The 17,580-nt window shown below is 41.4% G+C and overlaps 1 protein-coding gene across 5 annotated transcripts in view; it reads right to left on the bottom strand.

Moving 5' to 3' along the window:
- MGAT5B (alpha-1,6-mannosylglycoprotein 6-beta-N-acetylglucosaminyltransferase B) overlaps positions 1-17,580 on the bottom strand; it is a 293,322-nt gene that overhangs the window by 34,740 nt on the left and 241,002 nt on the right. For all 5 annotated transcript variants that reach the window (XM_040330121.1, XM_040330118.1, XM_040330117.1 and 2 more), the window contains one exon: positions 9,353-9,469. In XM_040330121.1, the coding sequence (XP_040186055.1) occupies positions 9,353-9,469 (117 nt within the window). The remainder of the gene's footprint in view (positions 1-9,352; positions 9,470-17,580) is intronic.

Raw genomic sequence — 17,580 nt, 5'->3', positions numbered from 1 at the left:
AGCGCCCCGTCCCGACGAGCTTGCACGCAGAAGCAAACGCATACGCGAGTAGCGCCCGCATATGAAAACGGTGTTCAAATCACACAAGTGAGGTATCGCCGCGATCGTTAGAGCGAGAGCAATAATTATAGCCCTAGAGCTACTCTGTAGCTCAAAAAATGCAATCTCTAGAATTTTTTAAACATCGCCTATCGAGATTTTTAAGGGTACAAGTTTGACGCCATGCCACGAGCGGGCGCAATTTTTAAGCGTGACATGTTGGGCATCATTTTACTCGGCGTAACATTATCTTTCAAAATATATACAAAAATTGGGCCAAATTTATTGTTGTCTTATTTTTTAATTTAAAAAAGTGAATTTTTTCCAAAAAAAGTGCGCTTGTAAGACCGCTGCGCAAATACGGTGTGACAAAAAGTATTGGAATGACCACTATTTTATTCTCTAGGGTGTTAGAAAAAAAAAATATAATGTTTGGGGGTTTTAAGTAATTTTCTAGCAGAAAAAACTGTTTTAGTCTTGCAAACACCGAATCTGAAAAACACCTAAGGTCTGGAAGTGGTTAATGACCCTGGCACAGGAGTACCCCTCATCCTTCCAAAGTCTCTGTTTGTCCTGGATCATTCCGTTACACCACTGTCTGTACACTGGCCTATTTTTAGCATCAACTTGAACTCTTAGCTCACATGAACATCCCTGTATAGGTGCAAGTGTGGCACAAATCATACACTGCTAGCAACCTGGACACCCCCTTATCCTAAAATATACCTGCAGCCAGGCTAGGGACATTTAAATATGTACATGTTCTTATAAAGCTTAAATCAAGCCCTTCCTGACCCCAATACCTCAAGCACTAAAGTGTATCCAGTTGTTTTCCCAAAAGCTCATCTCACCATACACTGGTTCTGTATTTACATTAGAGATTAAAAGCTGGAAGGCTGTTTGAGGAGGGAAAGCTGATGCTGAGAGAATTTAATGTTTCTCTCTGGGGATTTTGAGGATGGATTGATTCAAAGTGCCTTCAGCTACAGAGGTCAGTGAAGGCTTAATTTAAAGCTAATTTTCTACCTTAAAGCTGAATTTTGGGGTGTAGAAAAAGTACCCTTTTTTTGGGTCCCCCTGCACACAACAAGAGTTCAATACCTGTTTACACTAGGGGAATGATGAATTACTCATTTGTTCCCTACTGCTTCAGCAGGCATCACTCTCCTCCGCTACCCCCTGTATGTGGATGGGACCTCAGCATCCTTATGTACAATGCAGGGCCACTGATGACTTTAGGTGGTAGCAATCGGTTGAGCAGCAAAGAGTAGTGACTTTAGAGCACCAGTCTTACAAACAGAAGGTAGCCCGCAATAGCGGGAAATAAAGTAATTTTACCATACTTCTATCCCCCTAGGCACAACTAGCATTTAACACTTGCACTGCAAAGAGACCTACTGCAATAGTTTTTTTTCAAGCCTGGAGTTCAGCTTTAAATAACAAATACTCTATATTAGTATGTGGTCAACCAAGCTGGGACCCCAAATGCAGATTCTGACAACACTGCACATACAGCAATATGCAGTACATGTAATGCTATAGAAAACGGTCCGATACTGTAGACATGTTACAGAAGATGATTAGAGGCTGTAGACATGCTACAGGAGACAGTTATGTCGCTGACACATGATCGGATTTCCGATGGAATCAAATTTGATGGAATTTTTCTTCGGAATTCCGATGAAGCTGATTTTTATCAGTCTTGCCTACACACTATCAGACTCAATTCAGACAGTAAGACAGTAAAACACTATGATGAGCCGAGAAAAATGAAGTTCAAGATTTTTTTCCGATGGAGTTCCACACAGATGATCGGAATCTCTTATCGTTTTTTTTTCATCAGAAAAATTTAAAACATGTTCTATTTTTTACACCAATGGAAAAAAGTCCGATGGGCCCCACACACGATCCTTCTTTCCGATGAAAAAAGTCCACAATCGTGTGTACACGGCATTAGAGATCACTGCCATTATAGTCTCTTTAAAGCGGAGTTCCGGCCACAATTTCACTTTTTAAATATAAATACCCCTGTAATACACAAGCTTAATGTATTCTAGTAAAGTTAGTCTGTAAACTAAGGTCCGTTTTGTTAGGTTGTTACAGCATTTAGACACTTTATAAAATAGAAATTGACTGGGGCCATCTTAAGTGTGGGCATCATGAAGCCAGACTGTATGACTTCCTGGATTTCAGCCTTGCAGATCTCGCACATGCTCAGTGCTGCACAAGCAGTGTAATAGGTTTCAGATCAGGTTTCAGCACCTGTACTGTCCAAGTCACATGATTCTTCGAGACTGGGGAGTGCACAGACTCCTGGAAAGTTACACCCACTACATTCCCAGGAGTCTGTGCGGTGTAGGTTAGGAAGCTTAAGCACCTAGGTGCAGGAAGAGGGAAGATTAACTATTCTGCCTAGCAACAACACTTTGAAGGCATCTAAAAAAAAAAATTTTTTCTTAAAGGACTAATGACATTTTTTTAAAACTACTGATGTAATGTTATATTTATGGGTGGAAGTGGGTGGAACTCCACTTTAAAATTCATTGCCTCCACATCTGCCCTCCCTACAGCTCTGGTAAAAATTACTGGCAGCACAACTAATATTTTTCTTATCAAAAAATGTCAAAGAAAAAAAAATACATGAAAACAGAAGATGGAAACAAAAGAGAATAGCAACAAAAAGTAAGAAAGTTTTAAAGAAAATAAACCAAAATATGTTAATATATCTAATAGATATTTTTGCTCCACAGGCCCTGAGTTAGCGCCTTGGCAGCAAAAACACTGACTACTGGCTGATGGAAACACAAAATAAGGACCAAAGGGATGCATACAACTTTTGCGCTGCAGGCTGGGCACCATGGGTCTATGCAGACAATTCTACATTAACAGACATAGTAAATCTAAAAAAGTCAGGAACTTGCTACAACTACAGAAACATTTGACACCTGCGTGTTCTAATAGGGTTATACCCTGTACACACGATCGGTCCATCAGATGAAAACGGTCTGATGGATTTTTCTATCAGTTATCCGATGAAGCTGACTGATGGTCAGTCGTGCCTACAGAGCATCAGTTAAAAAAACGATTGTGTCAGAACGCGGTGACGTAAAACACGACGTGCTGAAAAAAACGAAGTTCAATGCTTCCGAGCATGCGTCGACTTGATTCTGAGCATGCGTGGATCTTTAACCGATGGACGTGCCTACAGACGATCGTTTTTTTCTATAGGTTTTTTATCGATCAGATAATTTTAAAACAAGTTCCTAATATTTTAACCGATGGATAAATAACCGATGGGGCCCACACATGATCGGTTTAGTCTGATGAAAACGGTCCATCAGACCGTTTTCATCAGACAAACCGATCGTGTGTACGCGGCATTATGGTTTTGCTGGTAATGACTGAGCAAATGTACAACTGTTTTTGTTGCCAAAAGCCATTGGGCTAGATTCAGCAAGAATTTACGCCGGCGTATCTATAGATACGCCACGTAAGTTCAAAGCTGCGCCGGCGTATCTTCTTTCTGTATTCAGAAAGCAAGATACGCCGAAATTAGGCTAAGATCCGACTGGCGTAAGTCTCTTACACCGTCGTATCTTAGGGTGCATATTTACGCTGGCCGCTAGGAGGCGCTTCCGTAGTTTTCGGCATAGAATATGCAAATGACCTAGATACGCCGATTCACAAACGTACGTGCGCCCCAAATTTTTTATGTCGTTTGCGTAAGGCTTTTTCCGGGGTAACGTTGCTCCTGCTATATGAGGAGCAACCAATGTTAAGTAGGGATGTCGTTCCTGCGTCGAAATTTGAAATTTTTACGTCATTTGCGTAAGTCGTTCGCGAATAGGGCTGGACGTAATTTACGTTCACGTCGAAAGCAATGACGATTTGCGGCGGAATTTCGAGCATGCGCACTGGGATTCTTTCACGAACGGCGCATGCGCTGTTTGTAAAAAACATAAAATATGCGGGGGTCACCATTAATTTAAATAAAACACGCCCACATCATCCCCATTTGAATTAGGCGGGCTTACGCCGGCCCACATACATTACGCCGCCGTAACTTAGGGCGCAAGTTCTTTATGAATACGGAACTTGCGCCCTAATTTACGGCGGCGTAACGTATCAGAGATACGTTACGCCCGCACTAAATTACGCAGGGCTATCTGAATCTAGCCCTTTGTGTTTCGCCGTTCCTGTGATTCAGATACCCCTATCGCATAAACATAGGCAGAGGCCATTACTATTTCCCAATTTAAGCATTTTCCAATGTCCATTTAACAGGCAAGAACAGCAAACTGTAAAGCTGAGACAAAAACTTTGCAGTATGGTAGTGGTGTGTACGTTGCATGACTAGCTGAACCTTATCAGAAACTATCCATATACATGTATTTTAATTGTGCATTTGGCATTTTTGGGGGATTTCTGCTTTAATTCCTTGAAATGCTGCTACTTATAAATGCTGAACAGCAGCAAAATTAACCGAACAGTTAATCCTAGATGAGATTTAATGGTTTGAGTTGTGTTAATAAAATTATTATTTGGGGTTTAACATAGGCTGTGGGATTAGCCAGGAGAGATTGTGGGAGTCTGGAAATGTAGTTATGAATACTTTATTAAGATATAAAGTTTATAAATTGTATTACCATCACATAGGCTAGCAATTTCATACACTTCAGAAACATATATGGTGGTGACTGCCAATTTCTCATTCGGGGCAATGTAATCGAATTGAAGAATAGCCCACCCTTATCTTCCTTTCCTACAGCCCCTGACACCCATTTACTCTGCAGAGTCCCTGTGAAGTCCTCAGAATTCTGTATATGTGGGAGCCTTTGAGTCTCTCACCTTCATCCTGCAATGCAGCACTGTGGCCTGATAGGCCACTGAAAAGTGTCGCTATGTAACATTTAGTCATTCCATTTTGGGAACTCACAACAAAATTTACATAGCCCCTCATAAGCCAGAAGGGCCCATCTCCAGCTAGAAGCATGGTGTAAGAGGTAGGCTACAGGCATATATGTCAGTGTATACAGAGAGATTAGACTCACGTAGGCCATTCAATAATGTGCAACAATGTAAGGGTACAGAATCAAGTTATAGATTAATTGATCATTCTGCATCTCCAAGAGTTCACTTCAACAAAATGTACTAAAATCTACTACTTCCTCATAGTCATGTAAAAAGTAAGTAGACCTCATGGAAATTGTTGGCGTTTTCAGCACATTTGAATAAGCAAACATTAGATATTTGTTCAAACAGCTCCTAGAGATAAATGTGATTGTCTTGAACAAATGACACGTAAAACGGACATGGTGTATTCATTTTCTAAATGAACAAAAATGCAGATTTGTCTTATGGAAAAAGTAAGTCACCATTAAAGTGGAGGTTCACCCAAAAAGTAAATTTTTAACAGTAGATTGATGCTCATTTTGTCAAGGGGAATCGGGTGTTTTTTTTTAACCACTTCCAGACCTTAGGTGTTTTTCAGATTTGGTGTTTGCAAGACTAAAACAGTTTTTTCTGCTAGAAAATTACTTAAAACCCCCAAACATTATATATATATTTTTCTAACACCCTAGAGAATAAAATAGTGGTCATTGCAATACTTTTTGTCACACCGTATTTGCGCAGCGGTCTTACAAGCGCACTTTTTTTGGAAAAAATTCACTTTTTTTAATTCAAAAATAAGACAACAATAAATTTGGCCCAATTTATTTATATATTGTGAAAGATAATGTTACGCCGAGTAAAATGATACCCAACATGTCACGCTTAAAAATTGCGCCCGCTCGTGGCATGGCGTCAAACTTTTACCCTTAAAAATCTTCGGTCGCATACATCGCGTCACGATTTTCCTAAAGTAGCCGAACATCGGTGCGCAGGCGCCGCATAGAGCCGCACCGACGTTCGGCTTCTTTCTCGTACTCGTGACGCGATGTATGCGACTGTCGGAAGCCTGTCGGAAGCCTGTCAATCAAATAGGAACGCCCAGTCCCGAAGACCATACCCGGAAGCGGCGGAGAAGATCCATCTCTAAAACGGTAAGTACTGCTTCGATTTAAAAAAAAACACCCGATTCCCCTTGACAAAATGAGCCTCAATCTAATGTTAAAAATTGTTTTTCGGGTGAACTCCCGCTTTAAGTATTTACCACGGCTCAGAATGCAGGGATCAGGAATGTGTTGTGCTCAGAATGTAGGGATCAGGACTGCATTGCGCTCAGAATGCAGGTTTTAGGAGTGCGTTGCGCTCAGAATGCAGGGTGAAGGAGTGCGTTACGCTCAGAATGCAGGTTCTAGGAGTGCGTTGCACTCAGAATACAGGGTGAAGGAGTGTGTTAAGCTCAGAATGCAGGGATAAGGAGTGCGTTGCGCTCAGAATGCAGGGATCAGGAGTGCGTTGCATCAGAATGTAAGGATCAGGACTGCATTGCGCTCAGAATGCAGGGTTCAGGAGTGCGTTGCGCTCAGAATGCAGGGTGAAGGAGTGCGTTACGCTCAGAATGCAGGTTTTAGGAGTGTGTTTCGCTCAGAATGCAGGGTGAAGAAGTGCACTCAGAAAGCAAGGATTAGGTGGAAGGCGGTGTGAAGGGTGGTAGAGGACACTGCTATGGGGGTGGCCCTGTCCATAGCAGTGTCCACTGCCCCCTTTACACCACCCCCCCCCCACACACACGGTAGTGGCATCTTTCCTCCCTTCCCTCCCATGGCATCCTACTTGTACAGACAGGAGACTGAGAGGCAGCACAGTTCTGGACAGGGGGCGGTGCGGGAGCTGACAGACTGAGTTTTCATTTTAACAACTTGGTGATTGGTTGCTTCTGACCTAGCAACCAATCACCTGCGGGGTTAACTTAAAAAGTTAACTTGGCCACCCCCCCTATTCTGAGCTGTGCTGCTCTTCGCTGTTCACTGATGACAGCGGGGGAGGCAAAGGGTGGGAGAGAGAGAGGGACCAAAGGTGCAGCAAGGGAGGCAGAGGGCAGAGAGAGAAGGCAGGGGTCGGCACGGCAGACCCGTTTCCTGTCTACCTGTAACCTACCCACGGTCGACAGGTAGCTCAAGATAGACAGGTTGTCGACCCTGGAAATAGAGGGTAATGACTGGCCTAGACAAATCTCTGATTTCATCCCCATTTAATCTTTTGGAGGAATTTAAAAATGGGCAGTCCATGCAATGAAAACCCAGAAACATCTTACAACTGTAGGAATTTTGCATTGAGAAGTGAGCATTGATACGAAATACCTACAAGAAGAAATTTCTGCTACTAGGGGCATTGCCATCTTTCAAAGTCAAGGATAGACTTACTTTTTTCCACAGTATATTATTACTATTGATATTTTTGTTGAATAAATGATTGAAAAGGCAATTTTTCTTGTATTCTTATTCAAGTGTTTCACCTTTATTTTGAGGCATTGTGTTAATGATAATATCTAATGTTTTGCCATTCAAGTATGTAAAAAGTCAAGTTTTTTTACTTGACTGCATATCGACTGGAGACCCGAACTGAAGTACAGACTTGGTATAGGATCTAAATCCGAGTTGCTATCCCAAACTGTTTATTTAACTTTACTGCACCAAACACCAAAACATATGTACAATTTCATACAAAGGCTATTGATTAATTGTGCACAGATACAAAAACAAACAATGTAACCTGTAAGTTTGCATGTGCAAACAATCCATTGTTATCACCATGACCTATCCAGATTTAAAGCGGGGGTTCACCCTAAAAAAAAAATTCTAACATTACAATGAGCTGACCTGTGACACGGACATTATGCTGGTCTTTTTTTTTTTCTCGTATTTTTCGGATTCCCCGCGGGAGTGGGCGTTCCTATTCACAGGGTAAGTGTATGACGTTCTTCCGACCGGCGCATACAGCGCGTCACGAGTTGCCGAAAGAAGCCGAACGTCGGTGCGCAGGCACCGTATATCGCCGACCCGACGTTCGGTTTCTTTCGCCAACTCGTGACGCGCTGTATGCGCCAGTTGGAAGAACGTCAATCACTTACCCTGTGAATAGGAACGCCCACTCCCGCAGGAAATCCGGGGAGAAAATACAGATAAAACGGTATGTACAAAAAAAAAAAAAAAGACCAGCATAATGTCTGTGTCACAGGTCAGCTCATTGTAATTAGAATTTTTTTAGGGTGAACCCCCGCTTTAATTTCAGGTATTGGTCATAGGAATGTACTGAATACAGTCGTGTATTTAAACAAAATCTGCATAGTAATTAGCTCTGTGCTTAGGCTATTACCCGTGCTGGTCTAATGTTTTCCCAATGATTTAAAATGATGAATATAGCATTTGGCCTGTATATGGTGCTAAGTATCATAGGAAATCCCCCTTGATACCTAGCACCATCTACTGGCTAAATGCTGTATTTTCTGTTTTAAATCGATGAAAAACATTCAAACAACGCAGATAACTAATGACATTTGTATTCGTCCCATTGGCACAGAATGATTGTACATGCACTTACACTTGGTATATTGCACTGGTTTATAAATACACCCCTTAGTGTCTTAAAGTCATTCGTGTTTTGTAAGATTATTTTTCTATTTCAGGAATCAGTCTTTCCATATTATTTGGTAGAGATCACATGATCAAAGGTCTAGTATAACAATTGGTCCACTATCCAGACATCAAGTCATGTGACTTCTTGAAATGCTGTACCTAATATACCTAAAGAGGGACTATATCTAAATAAAAAAACTAATATCAGGTTATTTTGCAGAAAAGACCTGCAAAGTCTCTTCTTCAAAAAAATAAATAAAAAATATATGGATTTTCCCTTGTTCCTAGCTAATTTTAATATGTGTACAATAACTGCTTCCCATTTGCACAGTACATTGTGAGTGGTGATGGGAGCGTCAATGTCACATCCCTGAAGGAGGCCACTCTAGAGGGCAAGAGTGTCATAATGTGCAAGCATTCTGTGCATAATTTTTACAATTATAAGTCAAGAGCCCACCAACCCTGAAAGTAGGAAACGTCTGCTATAAAATAAATAACTCAACAGAAAGATATAGGAGCAGCCACTACGCCATCTAAAAATAACAGTTTATTGGCTGGTTAAACCACTAGTTTCATTGGTTTCAATACTTTCTATGTTACCAACTCAGTTTAACCATGCAGATCAGGTAACTCCTGTATATTTGTTCCAGGTCAGTGATTCAAAGTACTGAAGATGGTTCAGCATGACTACATTTTCAGAATGAGAGGTCAATAATGGCATCCTCTGTGTTTATATGACGACATGTTTCTTACTGTTTCCTCTCAAACGCTCCTCAATGCCATTAATTTACCTTGCTTCTCATGATAGTCTTGATGGCTGCCTCAAACTCTTGAGTGTTGTTGAAGTCCACTGTTACCACATGCGGCCGTCCAATGGTCATTTCCATGTACGGGTGTTGTGATGACACCTGCAGAAGGTGGAAACATAGAAAAACATTCATTAGTCTTACATTTTATATCAGCAAAAGCTAATTCAGCAAAAAAAAAAAAGAGGAATTGAGTACACTGAAGACACAAACGTTGTTTGTTCCAGTGTAATTTAACAAGGGAAGCATTTTAATTGCCTTATATATTTGGTTATTGGGAGCTACACTGACCATCCACTACTGTATGACCAACCACTGCTGGCTGTTTTATAATATTTTAAACCTTTAAATATGCATCTATCAATGCTTTTTTGTGCATACAACAAAAGTAACGTTTTATTTTCTATTATGCAAAGAAGGAACATGAGTAAAATAAAATATGTATAATGCAAAAGGTAACACAGATATCAAAGTATGCATGCTTGCACTATTTTTAATTTAAAAGAGTTTGCATTAAAAAGAACAGGATTGTTTTTCAGAGGGCATTTTAACCCCTAAATACCCACCCCATAACAGTGCACATCGCATGTGCTTGTGGGGCAGTTGCAGCCTGGCCGCATGCCCATTGAATGTGACAAGGAAAAAAGGTGTACACGTCCATCTGCTAAATTTGCAGTTTAAAGTGGTTCTAAAGACTAATAGGTAGATTCAGTAAGAGTTAGGCTGGCTTATCAGTAGATAAGCCGACCTAACTCAGAATCTACGCCGCCTTATGTTTAAGCGTATGTTCAAACAGAGATACGCTTAAACATATCTAAGATACGACGGCTTGCGCCGTCCTATCTTAGATTGCAATATTTCGGATGGCCGCTAGGTGGCGCTTCCATTGCGGTCGGCGTAGAATATGTAAATGAGTAGATACGCCGATTCACGAACGTACGCCCGGCCGACGCAGTACTTTTACGCCGTTTACGTTAGAGATAGGCCACCTAAAGTTAGAGCTAGGCACTAGTTGGAATAGTAATGTTAAGTATGGCCGCCGTTCCCGCGTCGAAATTTGAAATTTTTACGCCGTTTACGTAAGTCGTCCGTGAATCGGGATTTACGTAGTTTACGTCCACGTCAAAATCAATAGGCCCGTGTGGCGTACTAAGCCGCAATGCACACTGGGAAATGTAGGCGCCCGGCACATGCGCAGTTCGAAAAAAACGTAAGGTCAAGCACTATTAACATAAAACACGCCCCCCTCAAACACATTTGAATTAGGCGCCCTTACGTCCGCCGCTTTAGGCTACGCCGCCGTAACTTAGCAGGCAAGTACATTGTGAATCATGTACTTGCCTTGCTAACTTACGGCGGCGTAGCTTAAATTCCTTAAGCTACGCCGCCGCAAAGTTGAGCAAATGTACCTGAATCTAGCTATAAGGGTTTTTTATGCATGAAGGTAAAAAAAAAAAAAAAAACTTGCAAAATTATAGTGTCTACAAAATAGGGCATAGGTTTATGGAATTTGTATTATTTTTATATTTTTACTAGTAATGGTGGCGATCTGTGATTTTCATTGGGACTGTGACATTGCAGAGAACAGATTGGACACTTTTCACACTATTTTGGGACCATTGACATTTATACAACGATCCGAGCTACAAATAGCCACTGATTACTGTATAAATGTCACTGGCAGGGAAGGGGTTAACACTAGGGAGCGATTAAGGGGTTAAATGCGTGTCCTAGGGAGTGATTCTAACTGTGGGGAGATGGGACTGCCTGGGGGAGGTGACCGATTGTTGTTCCTAAGCAGTAGGAACAACAGATCGCTCTCCTCACCCCTGAAAGAACGAAGATCTGTGTGTTTACATTGGCAGATCTCCATTCTCAGGAGCAATCGCGGGTAGCCGACGGCCATACTCCTTAAAGCACCTGCCGTATAGCTACGGCTATTCGCGCAGGAGTGCCATTCTGCCTCCATCAATCGACGGTGGGTGGTCGGCAAGCGGTTATAAAATAAAAAATTCCCGCGAGGAACCCAGAAGCCAAAAAGAATGGCACTTAAAATATTATCACTTTCATAGGACAAAGAATACAGGAGAACACTGCACAAAGAAGGAAGGAAGAATGGATGCAAAAAAAAAAAAAAATGAGAAAGAAACAGAAGACTTTAGCTCAACCCTTAGCACAGTGCAAGGAATGTTTAAAACCTTTTAAACAAATGCTGTGTACAGCTCCAAACAGCTGGACAGAAGGGTCTGCTTTTACATGGTGTAAACAGTTTACACTTTGTAAAAGCAGCCCTAATTTTACGATTGCAAACTAATACTTACGGAGAAAAAACGAAGCTGAAAAGCTTCGTGGATCTCCGTAAGTGCTAATTTGCATACCCGAAGCGGCATTTCGACTCGAAATGCCCCCAGCGGCGGATGCGGTACTGCATCCTAAGATCCGGCAGTGTAAGTCCCTTACACATGTCGGATCTTCCGTCTATCTCTTGGAAACTGATTCTGTGGATCAGTTCCAAAGATAGAAACAGGGATACGCAGGCGGAACAGCAGATCCGCCTGCGTATCTCTTTTTGAGGATCTGGCCCTAAATTTTTAATGTCCATTTTTCTCGTTGAGAAAAATGCTCTGGAGCCTAGACACGATTTTTGCATTTTTCTGTCATGAAAAACGGTCGTGTGTACGCGGCATAAGTGTCCATGCAACCTCCCCAGCAGCTTATACTTACCTTTTGTATCCCATTCTGATCAGCCACCTGAAGCCTACACAGAACTATCTCATGTGACAGTGCTGGACCAATCACCAAGCACCAGCACTGTCACATGCTCTTCCATACCCCGCAGTAATGAATTTTCTTTGCTCCTGGTAGCTGTTGGAGTAGCAGAGACTGCTGGCTGACCATGCCTTTTTACTTGCATTGCATGGGCATGGTCCTTTATTGGGTGACAGAACAGAGCTTTTTTATTCATTCATTTAGCAAACTACCAAGTGGAATAATGTGCTTTGCACATTAAGTTTTTCCGGCATGTGATCTGCCAAGAGGCTGTCAGCTGTTCACATTAAAATACAGAAAAAAGTTAATTAAAAAACAGATATGGTGCGCAGAGCTCTCTTTTGACATCTTTCTGCATGACACAGATATTCAGAATGTGTTCATTCCCATTTCTGTCTCATATTCACACCGCCCTATTGATATTTTTACTCTTTCTATTTTCAGTAGTCCTAATCTTGGTGATTACATCAGCACACACGTGTATGAATCCCACTCTGATTCTGACAGTCAGTGACAGACACCTCCATTCATCAGAACACAGCAAGAAATCTTCCTTAATTAATGAAGGTAATTATGTTTTTTTACCAGGCGGCGATGATTAATTCCCTGAGGTTTGCTCTGCAGCGCACAGCGTTCTACGTGTGTTTAGATCAATATAAACCCTTTTCAATTTGTGATGGTGTAAAAAGCATTACCAATGCAGAAAGGTCTACCGCTGAAAGTAATGGTCCGATTAATACTTGTGGACTTTTCAAAGGTGAATGGAAGTTTACCCACTCGTCCCTGTTAGTAATCTGTAAATGAAAGTGTTAAAGGATGTTTGCCATGTATAATGAAGATTGCCTACTTCTGATCAGAAAATACTTGTGAATACCAATACATAAAGTGGAATCAAAGTCTGCGATAAAATAGAATGCTAAAGCAGGTATTGCTCGAAACTGGAAAAACCCAAGGCCACCGTCGATTGCAGAATGGCTTAATAGGGTTAGAAATGTGGGGGCCATAGAGGACTTGGTGCTCTCGGCTCAAGATAGAAAAGAGCAATACAATGAAACTTGGACATCATGGAATGTATTTGTGTACTCAGAAGAGGGGAAGAGACTGTTGGGGAATATAAGTGAGGAATAAGTCCGCCTGGCTTATATTATAATTTGGAGGCCCTGTTCCTTCAAGGAGGAAGAGGCAAGGATGGGGCGGGGGGGTAATTTATTTTTCTTTCTTGGTTCTGTAGTGGGTATTTACTTTGGGTTTGTTTTGTTAGACTGAGGCTATTCAAGATCTTGGTCTGGGGAAGGGGGGGGGTTGGTAGGGGGAAAAACAAGGGGGATGAGTAGGTTGTACATTTACAATTAAAGTACCGTATTTATCGGCGTATATGTGCACTTTTTTGCAAAAAAGGGCAAAATCGTGGGTGCGCGATATACGCCGATACCCGCTTTCCCGCGCCGAGTTCGAACACTGCGCCGGCATATACCGAGCGCAGTACACTCGTGTATAGTCGGGCAGGCTCAGCTCCTCTCGCGCTCACGTCCTGGACGTCCAGGACGTGAGCGCGAGAGTAGCCGAGCCTGCCTGACTATACCCGAGTGTACTGCGCTCGGTATATGCCGGCGCAGTGTTCAAACTCGGCGCGGGAAAGCGGGGATCGAGCGGGGAGGACACCGCAGAAAGACGCCGGACCCGACAAAGAGGACACCCGAAGCCGCAGACGGACGCCGGACCCGACGAAGAGGACACCCGAAGCCGCAGACGGACGCCGGATCCGACGAATAGGACACCCGAAGCCGCAGACGGACGCCGGACCCGACGAAGAGTACACCCGAAGCCGCAGACGGACGCCGGACCCGACGAGGTCACCGCGCAAGACACCAAAACTGTAAGCACTAAAATGTTTTTTTTTTTACAGGAATGCGGGTCCACTTTAGGGGTGCGCGCTATACGTCGGAGCACGCAATACCCCGATAAATACGGTATACGATCATGTGGATACAGAGGGATATTTGAAGATAAGATAAGGAGGGCATAGAACCCAGCCGGCCGGTACTGGAGGATATAGGCAGGGCAGGGATATGTAAATGTGAGACTTGATAGGGAATGATCTACATATATGTATATGTAATAGAAGATGTTGTAATGAATTACCTGTACACCCCTTTATACTGAAAATATAAATAAAGAATATTTTAAAAAAATTGATTACTGAGCACTGCTTGTTTGAATTGTAGCAATGTATAGCTTGTTCCCAGATTTTCAAAATCACTGATCTACAACCACAATTCCAATAACGTTGGGACACTGTGTGAAATCTACATAAAAACAGAATGCAATGATTTGCCAATGTCATTAACCCGTATTTTATTTTAAATAGAAAATAAAAAAATATATAAAATGTTTAAACTGTGTGTACAAGAGATGACTACTATCCCTTTAAATCCTATAAGACATTGCATGCTTGTCTTGGTGGATGATTTGGCTCTCTCCACAGCTATACAGACCTTACTCACCTTATTATTTTTTCATGCTAGGAAACGGATAGCTCTGTCTTGGAAGAGTTCTACTCCTCCATCTGTAGAGTCCTGGAAGGTTTTGGTGAACAAAGTCCTGCCCCTTTTATAAAGCCACATATTTGAATAGGGGGGCGCTACTTAAGATAAAATTTGGGGGGATGGGTGGCTTCTCCTCTCACAGTAACAGACTAGTTTTAGCCTTATTTAATGCTATCTTTTCTTTTATATGAGTGTAATTTATAATAACCCCAATTGACGCTGATGGGGCAGGTTACTGGTCTTTCTGCAATAATAATGGTAGGCTTCACAGCTTACATCCTCCGAAGAGTGTGGGTAATTTTTTCAAATGGATCCTTATATTTTGGCTGGTTGTGTGTGGGGAGGATTGTGTCCCTACTGAGGAAGCTGTATGGGTCGAGGTGGTAAGTTTCACAGGCACTGTTCATGTTTCAATGTAATGCACTTCTTGTGAATAACTTATTTTTGTTAATTTTTTGGGGATGGCTAAAGCCCTGTACACATGATCGGTTTGTCCGCTGAAAACCAACTGATGGACTGTTTTCATCGGACAAACCTATCGTGTGTGGGCCCCATCAGTCCATAGGTGTAAAAAAATTTAGATTTTTAAAAAAAATCTCCTATGGATAAAAAACGATAGAAAAATCCGGTCGTCTGTGTGGAACTCCATCGGATAAAAATCCACGCATGCTCAGAATCAAGTCGATGCATGCTTGAAAGCATTGAACTTTTTTGGCTCATCGTAGTGTTTTACGTCACCGCATTTTGTCACGGTCGGATTTTTGACTGATGGTGTGTAGGCAAGACTAATGAAGTCAGCTTCATCGGATATTCGACGAAAAAATACATCGAATTCGATTCCATCAGATATCCGATTGTGTGTACAAGGCTTTACTGTATTGTGGTTGGAATATGAGTGCTGAAGAAGTTAAACTTGCTAGCAAGTTCAGAGGCACTTTACAAGTGAATACATTTTTTTATGGAAGGGAAAAAACTGCAAGTATTTAAAATACTTGATCTTGTGCTTTTATATTATATGTATTTTTTTAAGTTTATGACAGGGTCTTTTTAGGATGCATTGCAAAGTAGGTTACTGCAAAATTCAACTAAATAATTCCCTGTTGAAAAAATAATTGTTATGCAAAGAGTATTCTAATTTTTTTTAGTTCTTACTATGGCACTCTAATTCATAGCACCCCATCCTGCTTAGATATTGTACACACCCATTGATGGCAGATAATCCTGATCTATCTGATGATACTTGGGATGAGATGCTTCATAATTACTTTACTACAACTATCTCAGCAAAGGATAGATCCAGTCACACATTTTTCATAGGGCGTACTATACTCCACTCCGGCTCTTTCAGATGCACAGGAAAAATAACCCAGAGTATGACAAATGTCATAATACCAAAGGTGACTTCTTGCATATGTTATGGAGTTGTGATAAAATACGCCCCTTCTGGTCTCAAGTAACTTAATTTATTGGTACACATTTTGATTTCCCCAATATATGTAGCCTAAAGTGGTGTATACTAGGGGTCCTGGAGGATATAGATATGCACTCCCATCTGTTGTAATATATGTTGTAATATGTTGGCCGATTTGTGTGGGATATTATATATATATATGTATATATATATATATATATATATATATATATATATATATATATATATATATTGTGACAGGAAGTTAGGTAAATCTGTGGGTGTTGTCACAGACGGGACATACATTTCTGCCTTGTTTAGACAATACACCAATTGTTATTAGGCGTCGGCTGCAAAAGTAGCCAGATAAGGTCTAAGGGCGTTGGAAAACTTCAGCTGTTCAGAATGAGGCAATTAAGGCCTCTATAAGTAGTCCAGAGGATTACCACTGATTTGCTGCATCCTGAGGCTTTGTGAGTAAACAGAGCAGTGTACTGAAAGTCTTCTGAGGAGGTGAGGTGATTGATTTTTCTGTGTGATAAAAATCAAAAGACTATTGTTTTTCTGCTGTATGACCAGCAGTGTCTGCCCAGCACTAGGCTGTGCCAGACTGCATAGATAGGTTCCTGTGTGGTGAAGATAGACGCTCCAAGTGGCCAGGGTTTTTTTTCTGTTTGATTTTGTTTATGCTGTTTGGATGCTTGCACTTGTTTCCAGTAAGATGGAAGAATAAACCAAAATCTTTGTTTTCAACCGTCTTCGACTGCTTGTCTGTATAAATTCAGTGTGTAGTGAACCCATCCAAGGGGTCACACACCCCGCTACCGAGCTAACCCCTTACAATATATACACACACACACACATGTTGTATTATTATATTATAAGTCCAAAATTGACCAGGCCAGATTTCAGTTGACATTTGGTACCTGTTAAGATAATTACATGTTACACATCAAAAGTGGCTTGTCGATTGTCAATAGGCAAAGAGACAGGATAAGTCTATTTTACACATCAAACCTGTAATTACATGTTACACATCAAACCAGCCACATGTAATCTAATTAGGAAGCTTATTAGTATGCAAGAATGGAAAATTAGGAATAGGTGATGATTGAAGCCGTCTCTGGCTGGGGTCATTATCTGTCACTCTGAAAGACAGGATGTAGATCAAAGACGAGCAATCAAATTGCTCAGCTATTCAGTGAATAGGGAATATAATCCTGGAGGCAAGTCTTGTCACTCAGAAATTCTCTGTATATTCTCTGTATGAATATGGCACAGGTCTAGAAGTGATCAGAATATTCTCTGTATATTCTCTGTATGAATATGAAACAAGTCTAGGAAAAGATGAGACTTTGAATTACTCTGTTGGATTTGTATCATCTGTGGAATTCGGACTTTATTCTGTATTGGAAGTCAAATAAATGTACTCTCTGGAGAGCCTGGTATGTTGCTGCAGAAGAACATAACTTTGAGTCATCATACTA

Source organism: Rana temporaria, chromosome 12 (assembly GCF_905171775.1).
Source record: "Rana temporaria chromosome 12, aRanTem1.1, whole genome shotgun sequence".
NCBI lineage: Eukaryota > Metazoa > Chordata > Amphibia > Anura > Ranidae > Rana > Rana temporaria.
Note: the sequence above shows the minus strand (reverse complement) of the source record. Positions and strands in the feature narration are given on the sequence as shown.